This window comes from Mizuhopecten yessoensis, unplaced genomic scaffold (genome assembly GCF_002113885.1).
Source record: "Mizuhopecten yessoensis strain PY_sf001 unplaced genomic scaffold, ASM211388v2 scaffold11129, whole genome shotgun sequence".
Classification (NCBI taxonomy): Eukaryota; Metazoa; Mollusca; class Bivalvia; order Pectinida; family Pectinidae; genus Mizuhopecten; species Mizuhopecten yessoensis.
Window position 1 is genome coordinate 1,278,750 of NW_018408894.1, and position 15,516 is coordinate 1,294,265.

The window sequence follows — 15,516 nt, forward strand, 5'->3', positions numbered from 1 at the left end:
TTTTGGCCCCGCCCCTCAGGCCCCTGGGGGCGTAGGACTAAACCGGCAACTATTTTTGTTGACCTTTGTCCATGGAAGGTCCCTGCAAAATTTCATTGCAATTGGTTCAGGGGTTTTGGAGAAGAAGATTTTTGAAATTTTAGTCAATTTGACCCCTTTTGGCCCCGCCCCTCAGGCCCCTGGGGGCGTAGGACTAAACCGGCAACTATTTTTGTTGACCTTTGTACATGGAAGGTCCCTGCAAAATTTCATTGAAATTGGTTCAGGGGTTTTGGAGAAGAAGTCGAAAATGTAAATTGTTTACGGACGCACGACGGACGACGAACGACGGACAAAAGGCGATCGCAATAGGTCACTTGAGACTTTGTCTCAGGTGACCTAAAAACTTGCCCAAAAAACTTTAACATCAAGCTTACCCAAAAACATTAATCAAATCCAATAAACCTGTTTTTGGCCCCTAAAATATGAAAATATTGTCCAGAACATTGCTAACACTCCATATAAATACTTCAACCTTATATAACCCTATTGTAATAGACAACTGCCTTTTAGTGGTGGTTGTCCAACACTTCACTAAATAGAAAATGTCTGTAAGACATAAATGCCCCGGATGCCATGTGAAATTAGTTTTAGTGTTCTATAAAAAGTTACAACCACTTTGATCTTGATACCCTGAAACATGCACACACACAAGGTACTTCACTTAAAATTGATTCTAATATTCAAATGTTTGTTCTGTATGTTATTACCATCGCCATAACATAATGAATGAAGTTGCTAAGTGTTTAAATTGAATCAGTAGATGATTTTCTATATATAGCGACAGTGACCTTGGCCTTGACCTTGGAACCCTGAAACACAAGAATGTCAGAAGTATACTCATACTTGACCTTTGCATAAAGTTTGACCAAAATCCATTAAAGAACGAAGTTGTTAAGTGTTCAAATTGAATCAGTTGATGATTTTCTACATATAGCAAGTGAGACCTTGGCCTTGACCTTGGATCCCTGAAATACAACGATGTCCGAAGTATACCCATACTTAACCTTTGTATAAAGTTTGACCAAAATCTGTCAAAGAATGAAGTTGCTAAGTGTTTACATTGAATCGGGACGGGACGGGACAATTTTCTATATATAGCAAGTGTGACCTTGGTCTTGACCTTGGATCCCTGAAATACAACGATGTCCGAAGTATACTCATACTTGACCTTTGTATAAAGTTTGACCAAAATCTGTCAAAGAATGAAGTTGCTAAGTGTTTACATTGAATCGGGACTGGACAGGACAATTTTCTATATATAGCAAGTGTGACCTTGGTCTTGACCTTGGATCCCTGAAATACAACGATGTCCGAAGTATACTCATACTTGACCTTTGTATAAAGTTTGACCAAAATCTGTCAAAGAATGAAGTTGCTAAGTGTTTACATTGAATCGGGACTGGACAGGACGGGACGGACATGGGTAACACTATATGCCCCCCCATTTTATAAAAACTTAGTCCAATTAAGCTGTTTATGTTTATGTAAAATGTGAAAATATGGTCCAACACAATATAACTCATAATAGACAACTGTGTATTGAGTGTGATGTTCAAACACTTGCCCAAAAACTTTAACCTCCAAAGGTGGGACGCCGATGTCGGGGTGACTACATAAGCCCCCCTATTCTTCGAACAGGCGAGCTAAAAATAGATATCTGCTCCAAATCTTACAACACCAATACATAAAGCAACAACTCTGGTATGTAATACATACCCAGGTAATGGCTGACAGGGGACGTTGCCTTGGTAACTACTCGGTTAAATATATGCTCCAAAATATCCACTCTGACCATCTCATGTGCCTGTCAAATAGAACATCAACAGTAACTCACTCCTTCTAGCTTTGTTCTTGGGTTTCTTTTGAAAATCGGTGTTCTGACTCACAATATTCATTTATACAGTCAAAGATCAAAAAATCATTACACCTAATTTCTAAAACATTACCAAGTCTACATGTCATTCAAGTAAAGTTTTTGATTTTGAAGTTGTGATCCTGAGATGCTTACATACAGTAATGAACCTCAGATACTTGGCTGCTATGCCTCTATCATACAATATTTCACTTTATATCTTGAAACCCAGTGAAACATTTACCCTTCACCAGTAAAATCCATACATGCTATGTAATGCTATTCACTGTCATGAAAAATATTGTGCGGTATATATAAAGGACTGATAGTTACACAGTACAGCAAACCTTTCTTGGAACACAGTGTAATATACATAAACAAGAGACCCAGAGGGCCTGTATCGCTCACCTGGATAATAAAGCAACCATGGGAAATTATTCTTATTACATAAAACCCTCCAAGGGGACAGATTTTTTTTTTTATTTAAACCACTATTGGGCCCTGCAACTCTCAGATTTAGTCCCCTTTGCCCATTGAAGCTATAGGTAAAATTGGGATAAAATCCCTTAATTTCTATGGTAGAAGAAGGAATAAAAAGATTTTTACCTCTATTTCCCCTATTGGGCCCCGTAACTCTGTCCATAGGGGATCCAATCCACCTTTTATATAAAACTGAGTCCCCTTGGCCCAAGCATCCTCCAGACAAAATTGGGGTGAAATCCCTTAATTCCTATTGTAGAAGAAGGATTTCAAAGATTTTTACCTTTATTTCACCTATCAGGCTCTGCCCCCAGGAGGGCCGCGTCTTCCATTTATACAAAATTGAGTCCCCTTGCTCCAAGGATGCTCCAGACCAAATTAGGATAAAATCCCTTCATCCCTACGATAGAAGAAGGATTCTAATGGTTTTAACGCTATTTCCCCTATTCGGCCCCACACCTCTGCCCCCAGGGGGGCCACACCCACCGTTTAAACAAAATTGAGTTCCCTTGGCCCAAGGATGCTCCAGACTAAATTAGGATAAAATCCCTTAATCCCTACGGTAGAAGAAGGAATTTAAAGGTTTTTACCTTTATTTTCCCTATTGGGCCCAGCAACCCTGACCCCAGGGGGTCCAATCCACCATTTATACAACACTAAGTCCCCTTGGCCCAAGCATGCTCTAGACAAAATTGAGATGAAATCTCTTAATCCCTATTGTAACAAAAGGATTTCAAAGGTTTTTAACTCTATTTCTCCTATTGGGCTCTGCCCCCAGGAGGGCCATGCCTACCATTTATACAAAATCAAGTCCCCTTGGCCCAAGGATGCTCCAGACCAAATTTAGTCAAAATCAACTGGGCTGTTCAGGACAAGCAGTGTTTTAAGGGAAAAGTTGACGGATGGACGACAACAGACGATGGACGCTGTACGACATATGGTACGATATGACGACAATATGGTCCTTCGAACCAGGTGAACTAACAATATACAATAGTATTAAAGCATCTTTTTTATACAACATTAAGTACCCTTAACCACAGGATCCTTTTTAAGATTTAGTTACAATCATATTACCTATACTTAAAAAGCAGACATTTAAATATTTATCTCAATTTCCACTACTTAGCCCCTGCCCTTTGTTTTTATGACCAACAAATCTGACTTACTTTCCAAGAGATGCTTCAGTAGAAATTACAGTAAAATCCCTACACTGACGTAGCCATCTAAATAAATATTTGCCTTTAAGACCCATCCCTTTTCTCCATCATACCAAACTCTCTGTTCATTGAATTTTCTTAGTCCAAGGATGCTTCTGACCGAATTTGATTAATTTCCTTTTATAGGTACTTGAAGTAGTGGTATTTCAAATATTTCCTCTGTTGAGCCCTGTCCCTCTTTCCCCAAGGAGGCAACATCTTTCCTTTATACAACTCCCTGGGATGCAAAACCATTCGTTTATATACTTTCTTTTTCTCTTGGCCCAGGGATAATCCATGCCAAATTCAGTCAAAATCCTTTCAGCCATTCTGCCAAAAGGGCAGATGGCAATGAGTTTAAGACACAAAGCCCCGACAAAAGTTCACTTGGCAAACGTTTAGGCAATGATGGTGTATATTTTACCTTGAAGGTATGGAGCAATATTTTGCTGCCCAGCTGGCAAGCGCGATGGGAGGGTGTATTTGAGGGCACATTGGTTGTATCCTCCAGTCTTCCAAAAGCTGCAGCTTTTGGCCCAAAGGAGTCCATCAACACAAAACCTAGCTGTACCAATCCATGTATCACATGGTCCCAGCCATATACACTGCAAAATCAAAAACAAACACACTTCAACATACACAGTACAACCAAACACACCATATTATATCATATAAACACTATGCAATCAAACCCAAACAGCTTCAACATACAACCAAGATACACTTTACTCATGATTCAATATGTATTTCAATATCAATTCTATGATACAAACATTTTCACTTCAGTTTCCATATATACACTATAATGAAAAATGTAAATTTTGATTTTAAAGACTATCATGATTCAAAGGGCTCCAGAATTGTTTTTACTAAGTTTGGGTCACAATTATGAAAACTGATGTTCACCAAATATTTCTGGCTCTCTGCACATCTGATGTTTCCTTTCTTCAATTTTCTTTACCTTTTTATGGGTGGTTTATCAACTTTTCTATTTAAAGAGTATGTGTTCAAACTCTATATTTGGAGGTTTGCCTGGATATCTTTATAACAGACAGTCTGCCATGAATGTTCCGTGTTTTCTTATCACTGATTTATTATTAGTGCAGAGACCAGCCAATTACATTGTCCCATCAACACTTAAGCCAAAACATAACATGAGGCCCAGAGGGCCCGTATCGCTCACCTGGATAATAAAGAAACCATGGAAAATTATTCTTATTACATATAATACTGCAACTATTTCCAAACATTGGCTGTCTCTCAGTAACACCTGTCCCTCCCCTCATTAGGTTCCTTCTTTCTGCTTCCATGAAATGGGGTGGATTTTAAACATTAACCTCAATTTCCCCTATTGGGCCCCAACCTTCTGTCCCCTAAAAGAAAACCCTCCGTTTATAAAAAATTTGTGCCCTGGACCAAATTTGGTTAAAATAACTCCAATCGTACTGAAGGAAAAGGACTTTAAAGATTACCCTCAATTAATCCTATTGGGCCCAGCTCTACTGCCTCNCAAGCATTGGCTATTAATGAAAACAACAACTGCAAGTGCTATGTCCAAACAGCAAATTTCATACCAAATTTATGAACCCGCATAACTCGAATACTCTTCCAAGACCCCGTCGACTTCGAGATACCGAGGTTCGACTGTATTTGCATGAATGCTGTATAATGAAAAGTTTTTGATTTATGGCCATTTTTAGATTTTCACCTATGACGTCATGGCGACCATATTGGAATTGTAACCGACTTGAAAAAAATGCATGCACACCTTTGAACCTTTGCCTACAATATACTTGAAAGACTATTAACACATCTGGTACCAATCAAAGGATTAGCTGCATACAAGATCATGGTAGAATAATAATAAGAAGAAGAAGAAGAAGAAGAAACATAACAAAAACAATAGGTCATTTCACAAAAAGTGAAAAGCCCTAATAATGCTCTGAGGTACCACGTCTCTCACCCACACTGATAATACAACCTACCTAGTCTGTACAGTGTCCTGTACCAGATCCTGTATACATCAGCTCTGAGGTACCATCTCTCTCACCCACACTCTCTCTCACCCACACTGATAATTCAACCTACCTAGTCTGTACAGCGTGATAATACAACCTACCTAGTCTGACAAGTGTCCAGTACCAGATCTTGATCCGACAGCTCTGAGGGACCACCCCTCTCACCCACACTGATAATAAAACCTCCCTAGTCTGTACAGTGTCCAGTACCAGATCCTGTATACATCAGCCACACTGATAATACAACCTACCTAGTCTGTACAGTCTCCAGTACAAGATCCTGTATACGATAGCTCTGAGGGACCACCTCTCTCACCCACACTGATAATACAACCTACCTAGTCTGAACAGTGTCCAGTACCAGATCTTGATACGACAGCTCTGAGGGACCACCTCTCTCACCCACACTGATAATACAACCTACCTAGTCTGTACAGTCTCCAGTACCAGATCCTGTATACATCAGCTCTGAGGTACCACCTCTCTTACCCACGCTGATAATACAACCTACCTAGTCTGTACAGTCTCCAGTACCAGATCTTGATACGACAGCTCTGAGGGACCACCTCTCTAACCCACACTGATAATACAACCTACCTAGTCTGTACAGTCTCCAGTACCAGATCTTGATACGACAGCTCTGAGGGACCACCTCTCTAACCCACACTGATAATACAACCTACCTAGTCTGTACAGTGTCCAGTAGCAGATCCTGTATACGACAGCTCTGAGGTACCATCTCTATCACCCACACTGATAATACGACCTACCTGTTCTGTACAGTGTCCAGTACCAGATCCAGTATACATCAGCTCTGAGGTACCACCTCTCTCACCCACACTGATAATACAACCTACCTAGTCTGAACAGTGTCCAGTAGCAGATCTTGATACGACAGCTCTGAGGGACCACCTCTCTAACCCACACTGATAATACAACCTACCTAGTCTGTACAGCGTCCACTGATAATACAACCTACCTGTTCTGTACAGTGTCCAGTACCAGATCCAGTATACATCAGCTCTGAGGTACCACCTCTCTCACCCACACTGATAATACAACCTTCCTAGTCTGTACAGTGTCCAGTACCAGATCCTGCATACATCAGCTCTGAGGTACCACCTCTCTTACCCACACTGATAATACAACCTACCTAGTCTGTACAGCATTCAGTACCAGATCCTGTATACATCAGCTCTGAGGAACCACCTCTCTTACCCACGCTGATAATACAACCTACCTAGCCTGTACAGTCTCCAGTACCAGATCCTGTATACGTCAGCTCTGAGGTACCACCTCTCTCACCCACACTGATAATACAACCTTCCTAGTCTGTACAGCATTCAGTACCAGATCCTGTATACATCAGCTCTGAGGTACCATCTCTCTACAACCTACCTGTTCTGTACAGTGTCCAGTACCAGATCCTGTATACGACAGCTCTGAGGTACCATCTCTATCACCCACACTGATAATACAACCTACCTGTTCTGTACAGTGTCCAGTACCAGATCCTGTATACATCAGCTCTGAGGTACCACCTCTCTCACCCACACTGATAATACAACCTACCTAGTCTGTACAGCGTCCAGTACCAGATCCTGTATACGACAGCTCTGAGGGACCACCTCTCTCACCCACACTGATAATACAACCTACCTAGTCTGTACAGTGTCCAGTACCAGATCCTGTATACGACAGCTCTGAGGGACCACCTCTCTCACCCACACTGATAATACAACCTACCTAGTCTGTACAGTGTCCAGTACCAGATCCTGTATACGACAGCTCTGAGGGACCACCTCTCTCACCCACACTGATAATACAACCTACCTAGTCTGTACAGTGTCCAGTACCAGATCCTGTATACGACAGCTCTGAGGGACCACCTCTCTCACCCACACTGATAATACAACCTACCTAGTCTGTACAGTGTCCAGTACCAGATCCTGTATACGACAGCTCTGAGGGACCACCTCTCTCACCCACACTGATAATACAAACTACCTAGCCTGTACAGCGTCCAGTACCAGATCTTGTATACGACAGCTCTGAGGGACCACCTCTCTCACCCACACTGATAATACAAACTACCTAGCCTGTACAGCGTCCAGTACCAGATCCTGTATACGACAGCTCTGAGGGACCACCTCTCTCACCCACACTGATAATACAACCTACCTAGTCTGTACAGTGTCCAGTACCAGATCCTGTATACGACAGCTCTGAGGGACCACCTCTCTCACCCACACTGATAATACAACCTACCTAGTCTGTACAGTGTCCAGTACCAGATCCTGTATACGACAGCTCTGAGGGACCACCTCTCTCACCCACACTGATAATACAACCTACCTAGTCTGTACAGTGTCCAGTACCAGATCCTGTATACGACAGCTCTGAGGGACCACCTCTCTCACCCACACTGATAATACAACCTACCTAGTCTGTACAGTGTCCAGTACCAGATCCTGTATACGACAGCTCTGAGGGACCACCTCTCTCACCCACACTGATAATACAACCTACCTAGTCTGTACAGTGTCCAGTACCAGATCCTGTATACGACAGCTCTGAGGGACCACCTCTCTCACCCACACTGATAATACAACCTACCTAGTCTGTACAGTGTCCAGTACCAGATCCTGTATACGACAGCTCTGAGGGACCACCTCTCTCACCCACACTGATAATACAACCTACCTAGTCTGTACAGTGTCCAGTACCAGATCCTGTATACGACAGCTCTGAGGGACCACCTCTCTCACCCACACTGATAATACAAACTACCTAGCCTGTACAGTGTCCAGTACCAGATCCTGTATACGACAGCTCTGAGGTACCACCTCTCTCACCCACACTGATAATACAACCTACCTAGTCTGTACAGTGTCCAGTACCAGATCCTGTATACGACAGCTCTGAGGGACCACCTCTCTCACCCACACTGATAATACAAACTACCTAGCCTGTACAGCGTCCAGTACCAGATCCTGTATACGACAGCTCTGAGGGACCACCTCTCTCACCCACACTGATAATACAAACTACCTAGCCTGTACAGTGTCCAGTACCAGATCCTGTATACATCAGCTCTGAGGTACCACCTCTCTCACCCACACTGATAATACAACCTACCTAGTCTGTACAGTGTCCAGTACCAGATCCTGTATACGACAGCTCTGAGGGACCACCTCTCTCACCCACACTGATAATACAAACTACCTAGCCTGTACAGTGTCCAGTACCAGATCCTGTATACATCAGCTCTGAGGTACCACCTCTCTCACCCACACTGATAATACAACCTACCTAGTCTGTACAGTCTCCAGTACCAGATCCTGTATACGACAGCTCTGAGGGACCACCTCTCTCACCCACACTGATAATACAACCTACCTAGTCTGTACAGTGTCCAGTACCAGATCTTGTATACGACAGCTCTGAGGTACTATCTCTCTCACCAACACTGATAATACAACCTACCTAGTCTGTACAGCGTCCTGTATACAACAGCTCTGAGGGACCACCTCTCTCACCCAAGCTGATAATACAACCTACCTAGTCTGTACAGTGTCCAGTACCAGATCCTGTATACGACAGCTCCGAGGTACCACCTCTCACATCCACACTGATAATTATAGATTATCATACTGTATTTTCAGGGTTTGTTGTGAGAACAATTTTCTCATCGCAAGGATGGGGATGGTCTCAAGAATTTATCTACGTGCAAGCGATGAGAAAATTGTTCTCACAACAAACACTGAAAATACTGTATGATAAACTATTTATCATCCATATACATGTTCTACTACCTTATATATTTCTCCATTTAAAAAACTCAACTAAACACCATGTTTTCCAAATGACTTCTAAGCTCAATGGTCAATGATCGCCTGTGACAAACGTAAACAAATTTTGTGCAGAGGAATACAATGAACCTTAAATCTATGTAAAAAATATATTTTTGAAACAATCCTATAGTCATTGGCTTTCATATGCACATCTACACCTGAAATCGTGTTGTTATTCTCACAACATTTTTCTGTAACTCTATATTGATAATTAAACGACGGATCACTTTTGTGTGAACACTATTTCCGGTTTCGGACGTCATCTGGCGCGAGCAGACATTCTTTTTTGAGAAAATACGTTCCCATTCTAAGGGAATGGGAAAATTCGTTCTCAAGTTCTTCTCAAGTCGTTCTCAACTTCTTCTCAAATTGACAACCAATGATCATGAATTAATCATGCTACCAGTATGTGGTATAAAGTAGTACATTGTATATAGATGATATTACAACCTACCTGTTCTGTACAGTCTCCAGTACCAGATCCTGTATACGACAGCTCTGAGGGACCACCTCTCTCACCCATGCAGATTGATCCTGTTTATCACAGTCCTTAAAACTTTTTAAAATTGTCACCTTAAGGAAGTCAAATACCTGTAGAAAACAGAAATACAATCGTGATTCAGGAATGTGATTTAGCATTTGTAGGATGTTTTGTATTGATGAACCTGTGTGTGGATTAAAACCTCAGCTCTGAGATAGATTCAGGAACGATGAGCAGGTTAATCTGGGCTGAGGCTGTTCACCTCAGCTGGTACACCTTTGATGGCCACCGTGTCACAAACACCAACAAAATCAAGTATACACTTGGTGATAGAACTGAAACCAGTTTTCTATGTACATTTGAAATATGCGAAAGATTTATCTACACTCTCTCTGGATTCTGATTATATTTTCTTTATCTCTAAATGCCTCTATATTATTAACATGTATCTCAAGTAGGCACAGTAGTCTATTGGTAGTACGTGGGCTCCTGACCGAAGGGTTGCGGGTTCGAGTCAAGACACGACACTGTGTTGATTCTTTGAGCAAGATACTTTACTCTGCTTGTTCCAGTCTACTCAGCTGTACGTGATTACGTGGTTGGGCAGAGCTAGACATGTAGAATGCTAACTGTGAGCGTCAAAATGGCAGCACTAGCTGTATGCTCCCCAGGGAGTTGAGAAAGATATTAGCAGGTTGCAAAAGCCCTATAACCACAGATAATAATTTGTGAACCGCTTTGAGACGACCTATGAAATAGGTTGTGAAAAAGCAGGTTGACTGAACAAATTTATTGCTGATTATTTATTACCAGGACTGACGTATTAAGAATGATCTAGAAGTCATATTTAATTTGAACTTGTAAGTCAATTTTACAGTTGTGAAATAGTTATTTTTTCAATATTGAATTTTAAATTGATGGCTTGATTTGAAAAAAATTACCTTGATACTTATATTTTCTGCATTTAACATGATTTGTCATTATGCTACATAATTTAGTTACTTAATAATATAAACTTATGGAAAAGGAATATGCTTACTATCAATTTACATGTTACAATGTTACACAGTAAAAAATTACCTGGTCCTCGAATCTGTGAATACAGGACAGTGATAGAGCCAGGGCTAGATTGAATGGGGCCAACACCTGTGTAGTACAACCCTGTTGTTGACTCTGTAATATCAAATCACACAGTTACATAGGGGCAAAAACCTGTGTAGTACAACCCTGCTGTCGACCCTGTAACATCAAATCACACTGTTATATTGTAGTACAACCCTGTTGTTGACTCTGTAATATCAAATCACACAGTTACGTAGGGGCAAAAACCTGTGTAGTACAACCCTGCTGTTGACCCTGTAACATCAAATCACACGGTTATATTGGGGCCAACACCTGTGTAGTACAACCCTGCTGTCAACTCTGTAACATCAAATCACACAGTTACATTGGGGCAACACCTGTGTAGTACAACCCTGCTGTCAACTCTGTAACATCAAATCATACAGTTACATTGGGGCAACACCTGTGTAGTACAACCCTGCTGTCGACCCTGTAACATCAAATCACACGGTTATATTGGGGCCAACACCTGTGTAGTACAACTCTGCTGTCGACCCTGTAACATTAAATCACAGTTATATTGGGGCCAACACCTGTGTAGTACAACCCTGATGTCGGCCCTGAAACATCAAATCACACAGTTACATTGGGGCAACACCTGTGTAGAACAACCCTGCTGTCGACCCTGTAACATCAAATCACACTGTTATATTGGGTCCAACACCTGTGTAGTACAACCCTGCTGTCGACCCTGTCACATCAAATCACACTGTTATATTGGGGCCAACACCAGTGTAGGACAACCCTGCTGTCGACCCTGTAACACCAAATCACACTGTTATATTGGGTCCAACACCTGTGTAGTACAACCCTGCTGTCGACTCTGTAACATCAAATCACACTGTTATATTGGGTCCAACACCTGTGTAGTACAACCCTGCTGTCGACTCTGTAACATCAAATCACACAGTTACATTGGGGCAACACCTGTGTAGTACAACCCTGCTGTCAACTCTGTAACATCAAATCACCCAGTTACATAGGGGCCAACACCTGTGTAGGACAGCCCTGCTGTCGACCCTGTAACATCAAATCACACGGTTATATTGGGGCCAACACCTGTGTAGTACAACTCTGCTGTCGACCCTGTAACATTAAATCACAGTTATATTGGGGCCAACACCTGTGTAGTACAACTCTGCTGTCGACCCTGTAACATTAAATCACAGTTATATTGGGGCCAACACCTGTGTAGTACACCCCTGATGTCGGCCCTGAAACATCAAATCACACAGTTACATTGGGGCAACACCTGTCTAGAACAACCCTGCTGTCGACCCTGTAACATCAAATCACTCGGTTATATTGGGGCCAACACCTGTGTAGTACAACTCTGCTGTCGACCCTGTAACATTAAATCACAGTTATATTGGGGCCAACACCTGTGTAGTACACCCCTGATGTCGGCCCTGAAACATCAAATCACACAGTTACATTAGGGCAACACCTGTGTAGAACAACCCTGCTGTCGACCCTGTAACATCAAATCACTCGGTTATATTGGGGCCAACACCTGTGTAGTACAACTCTGCTGTCGACCCTGTAACATTAAATCACAGTTATATTGGGGCCAACACCTGTGTAGTACAACCCTGCTGTCGGCCCTGTAACATCAAATCACACGGTTATATTGGGGCCAACACCTGTGTAGGACAACCCTGCTGTCAACTCTGTAACATCAAAACACACAGTTACATAGGGGCCAACACCTGTGTAGTACAACCCTGCTGTTGACCCTGTAACATCAAATCACACTGTTACATTGGGGCCAACACCTGTGTTGTACAACCCTGCTGTCGACCCTGTAACATCAAATCCCACTGTTATATTGGGGCCAACACCTGTGTAGTACAACCCTGATGTCGGCCCTGAAACATCAAATCACACAGTTACATTGGGGCAACACCTGTCTAGAACAACCCTGCTGTCGACCCTGTAACATCAAATCACTCGGTTATATTGGGGCCAACACCTGTGTAGTACAACCCTGCTGTTGACCCTGTAACATCAAATCACACTGTTACATTGGGGCCAACACCTGTGTAGGACAACCCTGCTGTCAACTCTGTAACATCAAAACACACAGTTACATAGGGGCCAACACCTGTGTAGTACAACCCTGCTGTCGACTCTGTAACATCAAATCACACTGTTATATTGGGGCTAACACCTGTGTGGGACAACTCTGCTGTCGACCCTGTAACATCAAATCACACTGTTATATTGGGGCCAACGCCTGTGTAGTACAACCCTGCTGTCAACTCTGTAACATCAAATCACACAGTTACATAGGGGCCAACACCTGTGTAGGACAACCCTGCTGTCGACCCTGTAACATCAAATCACACTGTTATATTGGGTCCAACACCTGTGTAGGACAATCCTGCTGTCGACTCTGTAACATCAAATCACACAGTTACATAGGGGCCCTGTGTAGTACAACCCTGCTGTCGACCCTGTAACATCAAATCACACTGTTACATTGGGGCCAACACCTGTGTAGTACAACCCTGCTGTCAACCCTGTAACATCAAATTACACTGTTACATTTGGGCCAACACCTGTGTAGTACACCCCTGCGGTCAACTCTGTAACATCAAATCACACAGTTACATTGGGGCCAACACCTGTGTAGTACAACCCTGCTGTCAACTCTGTAACATCAAATCACACTGTTATATTGGGGCCAACACCTGTGTAGGACAATCCTGCTATCGACCCTGTAACATCAAATCACACAGTTACATAGGGGCCAACACCTGTGTAGTACAACCCTGCTGTCAACTCTGTAACATCAAATTACACTGTTACATTTGGGCCAACACCTGTGTAGTACAACCCTGCGGTCAACTCTGTAACATCAAATCACACAGTTACATAGGGGCCAACACCTATGTAGGACAACCCTGCTGTCGACCCTGTAACATCAAATCACATTGTTATATTGGGGCCAACACCTGTGTAGGACAATCCTGCTATCGACCCTGTAACATCAAATCACACAGTTACATAGGGACCAACACCTGTGTAGTACAACCCTGCTGTCAACCCTGTCACATCAAATCACACTGTTATATTGGGGCCAACACCTGTGTAGTACAACCCTGCTGTCAACTCTGTAACATCAAATCACACAGTTACTTAGGGGCCAACACCGGTGTAGGACAACCCTGCTGTCGACCCTGTAACATCAAATCACATTGTTATATTGGGGCCAACACCTGTGTAGGACAACCCTGCTGTCGACCCTGTAACATCAAATCACACCGTTATATTGAACAAAGCTTTAAACTTCTTTGTGTACGATATATTCTCCAAAGTATTGGCATTGTAGAATATCTTCAAAAGCAAATGATTTGGATTTAAATCCTAATTCAAAGTAAACAGCAATTTTAGAAACCTTAAGTATAAAGTAATTACAGTCTAACCTCGTTATCTGAAATCCGACGGGTTCGTGGAAAAACGTTTTTTTTTAGTTATGCAGGTTCATAAATTTGGTATGAAATTTGCTGTTTGGACATAGCACTAGCAGTTGTTGATTTCATTAGAATGATATACGTAATCAATACATGTATAACAAATATAGTTATGTAATTTTACAATAAACACGCTTACAAAAATAGAGTAAATTGTTTCCGAAAAACGTACTTTCATTTAACGCGATCAAAACAGTCGGGCCATATTGTGAATTCATTATCAAATATGACCGGGCCTAGTTATTAAATTCTTGTTTTTGGCTAGTCTAGATCTTGGCAAAGTTTTTCCAGGTCTGCATTTGTTTTTGCAAGTCCATCAAGTTTTACTTTTAAAAAGGTTACATTTAAAAATTGAATTATCCCACTGTCTCCGACCTTGTACTATACCATACGGAAAAGCACACAAGTCTTAAACAAATCACTGTAATGGAGCGTACGCATAGTTGATTCTGTAAATGAAAACACACACAAACAGATTATATCGTACATGTAACAGATTGATTCAATAAAGCCAAATGTGACACCTGACACCTCAACTTGATGTAATCAACAGCAATTATCTTATTGTTCTTAAATTTCCCGATCGACTTTCAAAGCCATAATGGCTCCTGTAAAAACATGAACCTATGAAGCTGTCCCAGGTTGTGGTTTTAATTGTGGAACTCTGTTATGCATGACCACAATCTGTGACCAATTTTCAAGTTTGCACTGTCGTCTGTTTAGGTGTACAAATCATTAAACGGACTCGCAGTAAGTACAGAATACTGTTGATGAAGTTTATTTTTTATTATATAAACAACATGGTTTTGACAGTCTGCACACTTTACAGTCTGAAGCTTTATCGTAAATTCTTTTTACCGATTTCATGCTAGTCTACTCACGAAAGATGTTCATAAACACGGAATGGCGAGATGTCATACTTTTGCGTTTTATTTGTATCAAAGAATTATTAAGTGACAAAATGAAACTCAAACACTGTAACGATGTTTTGA

General features: G+C 41.8%; 1 protein-coding gene across 3 annotated transcripts in view; it reads right to left on the minus strand.

Moving 5' to 3' along the window:
- Window positions 1-15,516, minus strand: part of LOC110466301 (Fanconi anemia group I protein-like) — an 87,902-nt gene that overhangs the window by 62,394 nt on the left and 9,992 nt on the right. For all 3 annotated transcript variants that reach the window (XM_021522712.1, XM_021522711.1, XM_021522713.1), the window contains exons 10-13: window positions 11,007-11,099; window positions 9,900-10,036; window positions 3,998-4,178; window positions 1,759-1,846 (exon numbers count right to left, since the gene is read on the minus strand). In XM_021522712.1, coding sequence (XP_021378387.1) covers window positions 1,759-1,846; window positions 3,998-4,178; window positions 9,900-10,036; window positions 11,007-11,099 — 499 coding nt within the window. The remainder of the gene's footprint in view (window positions 1-1,758; window positions 1,847-3,997; window positions 4,179-9,899; window positions 10,037-11,006; window positions 11,100-15,516) is intronic.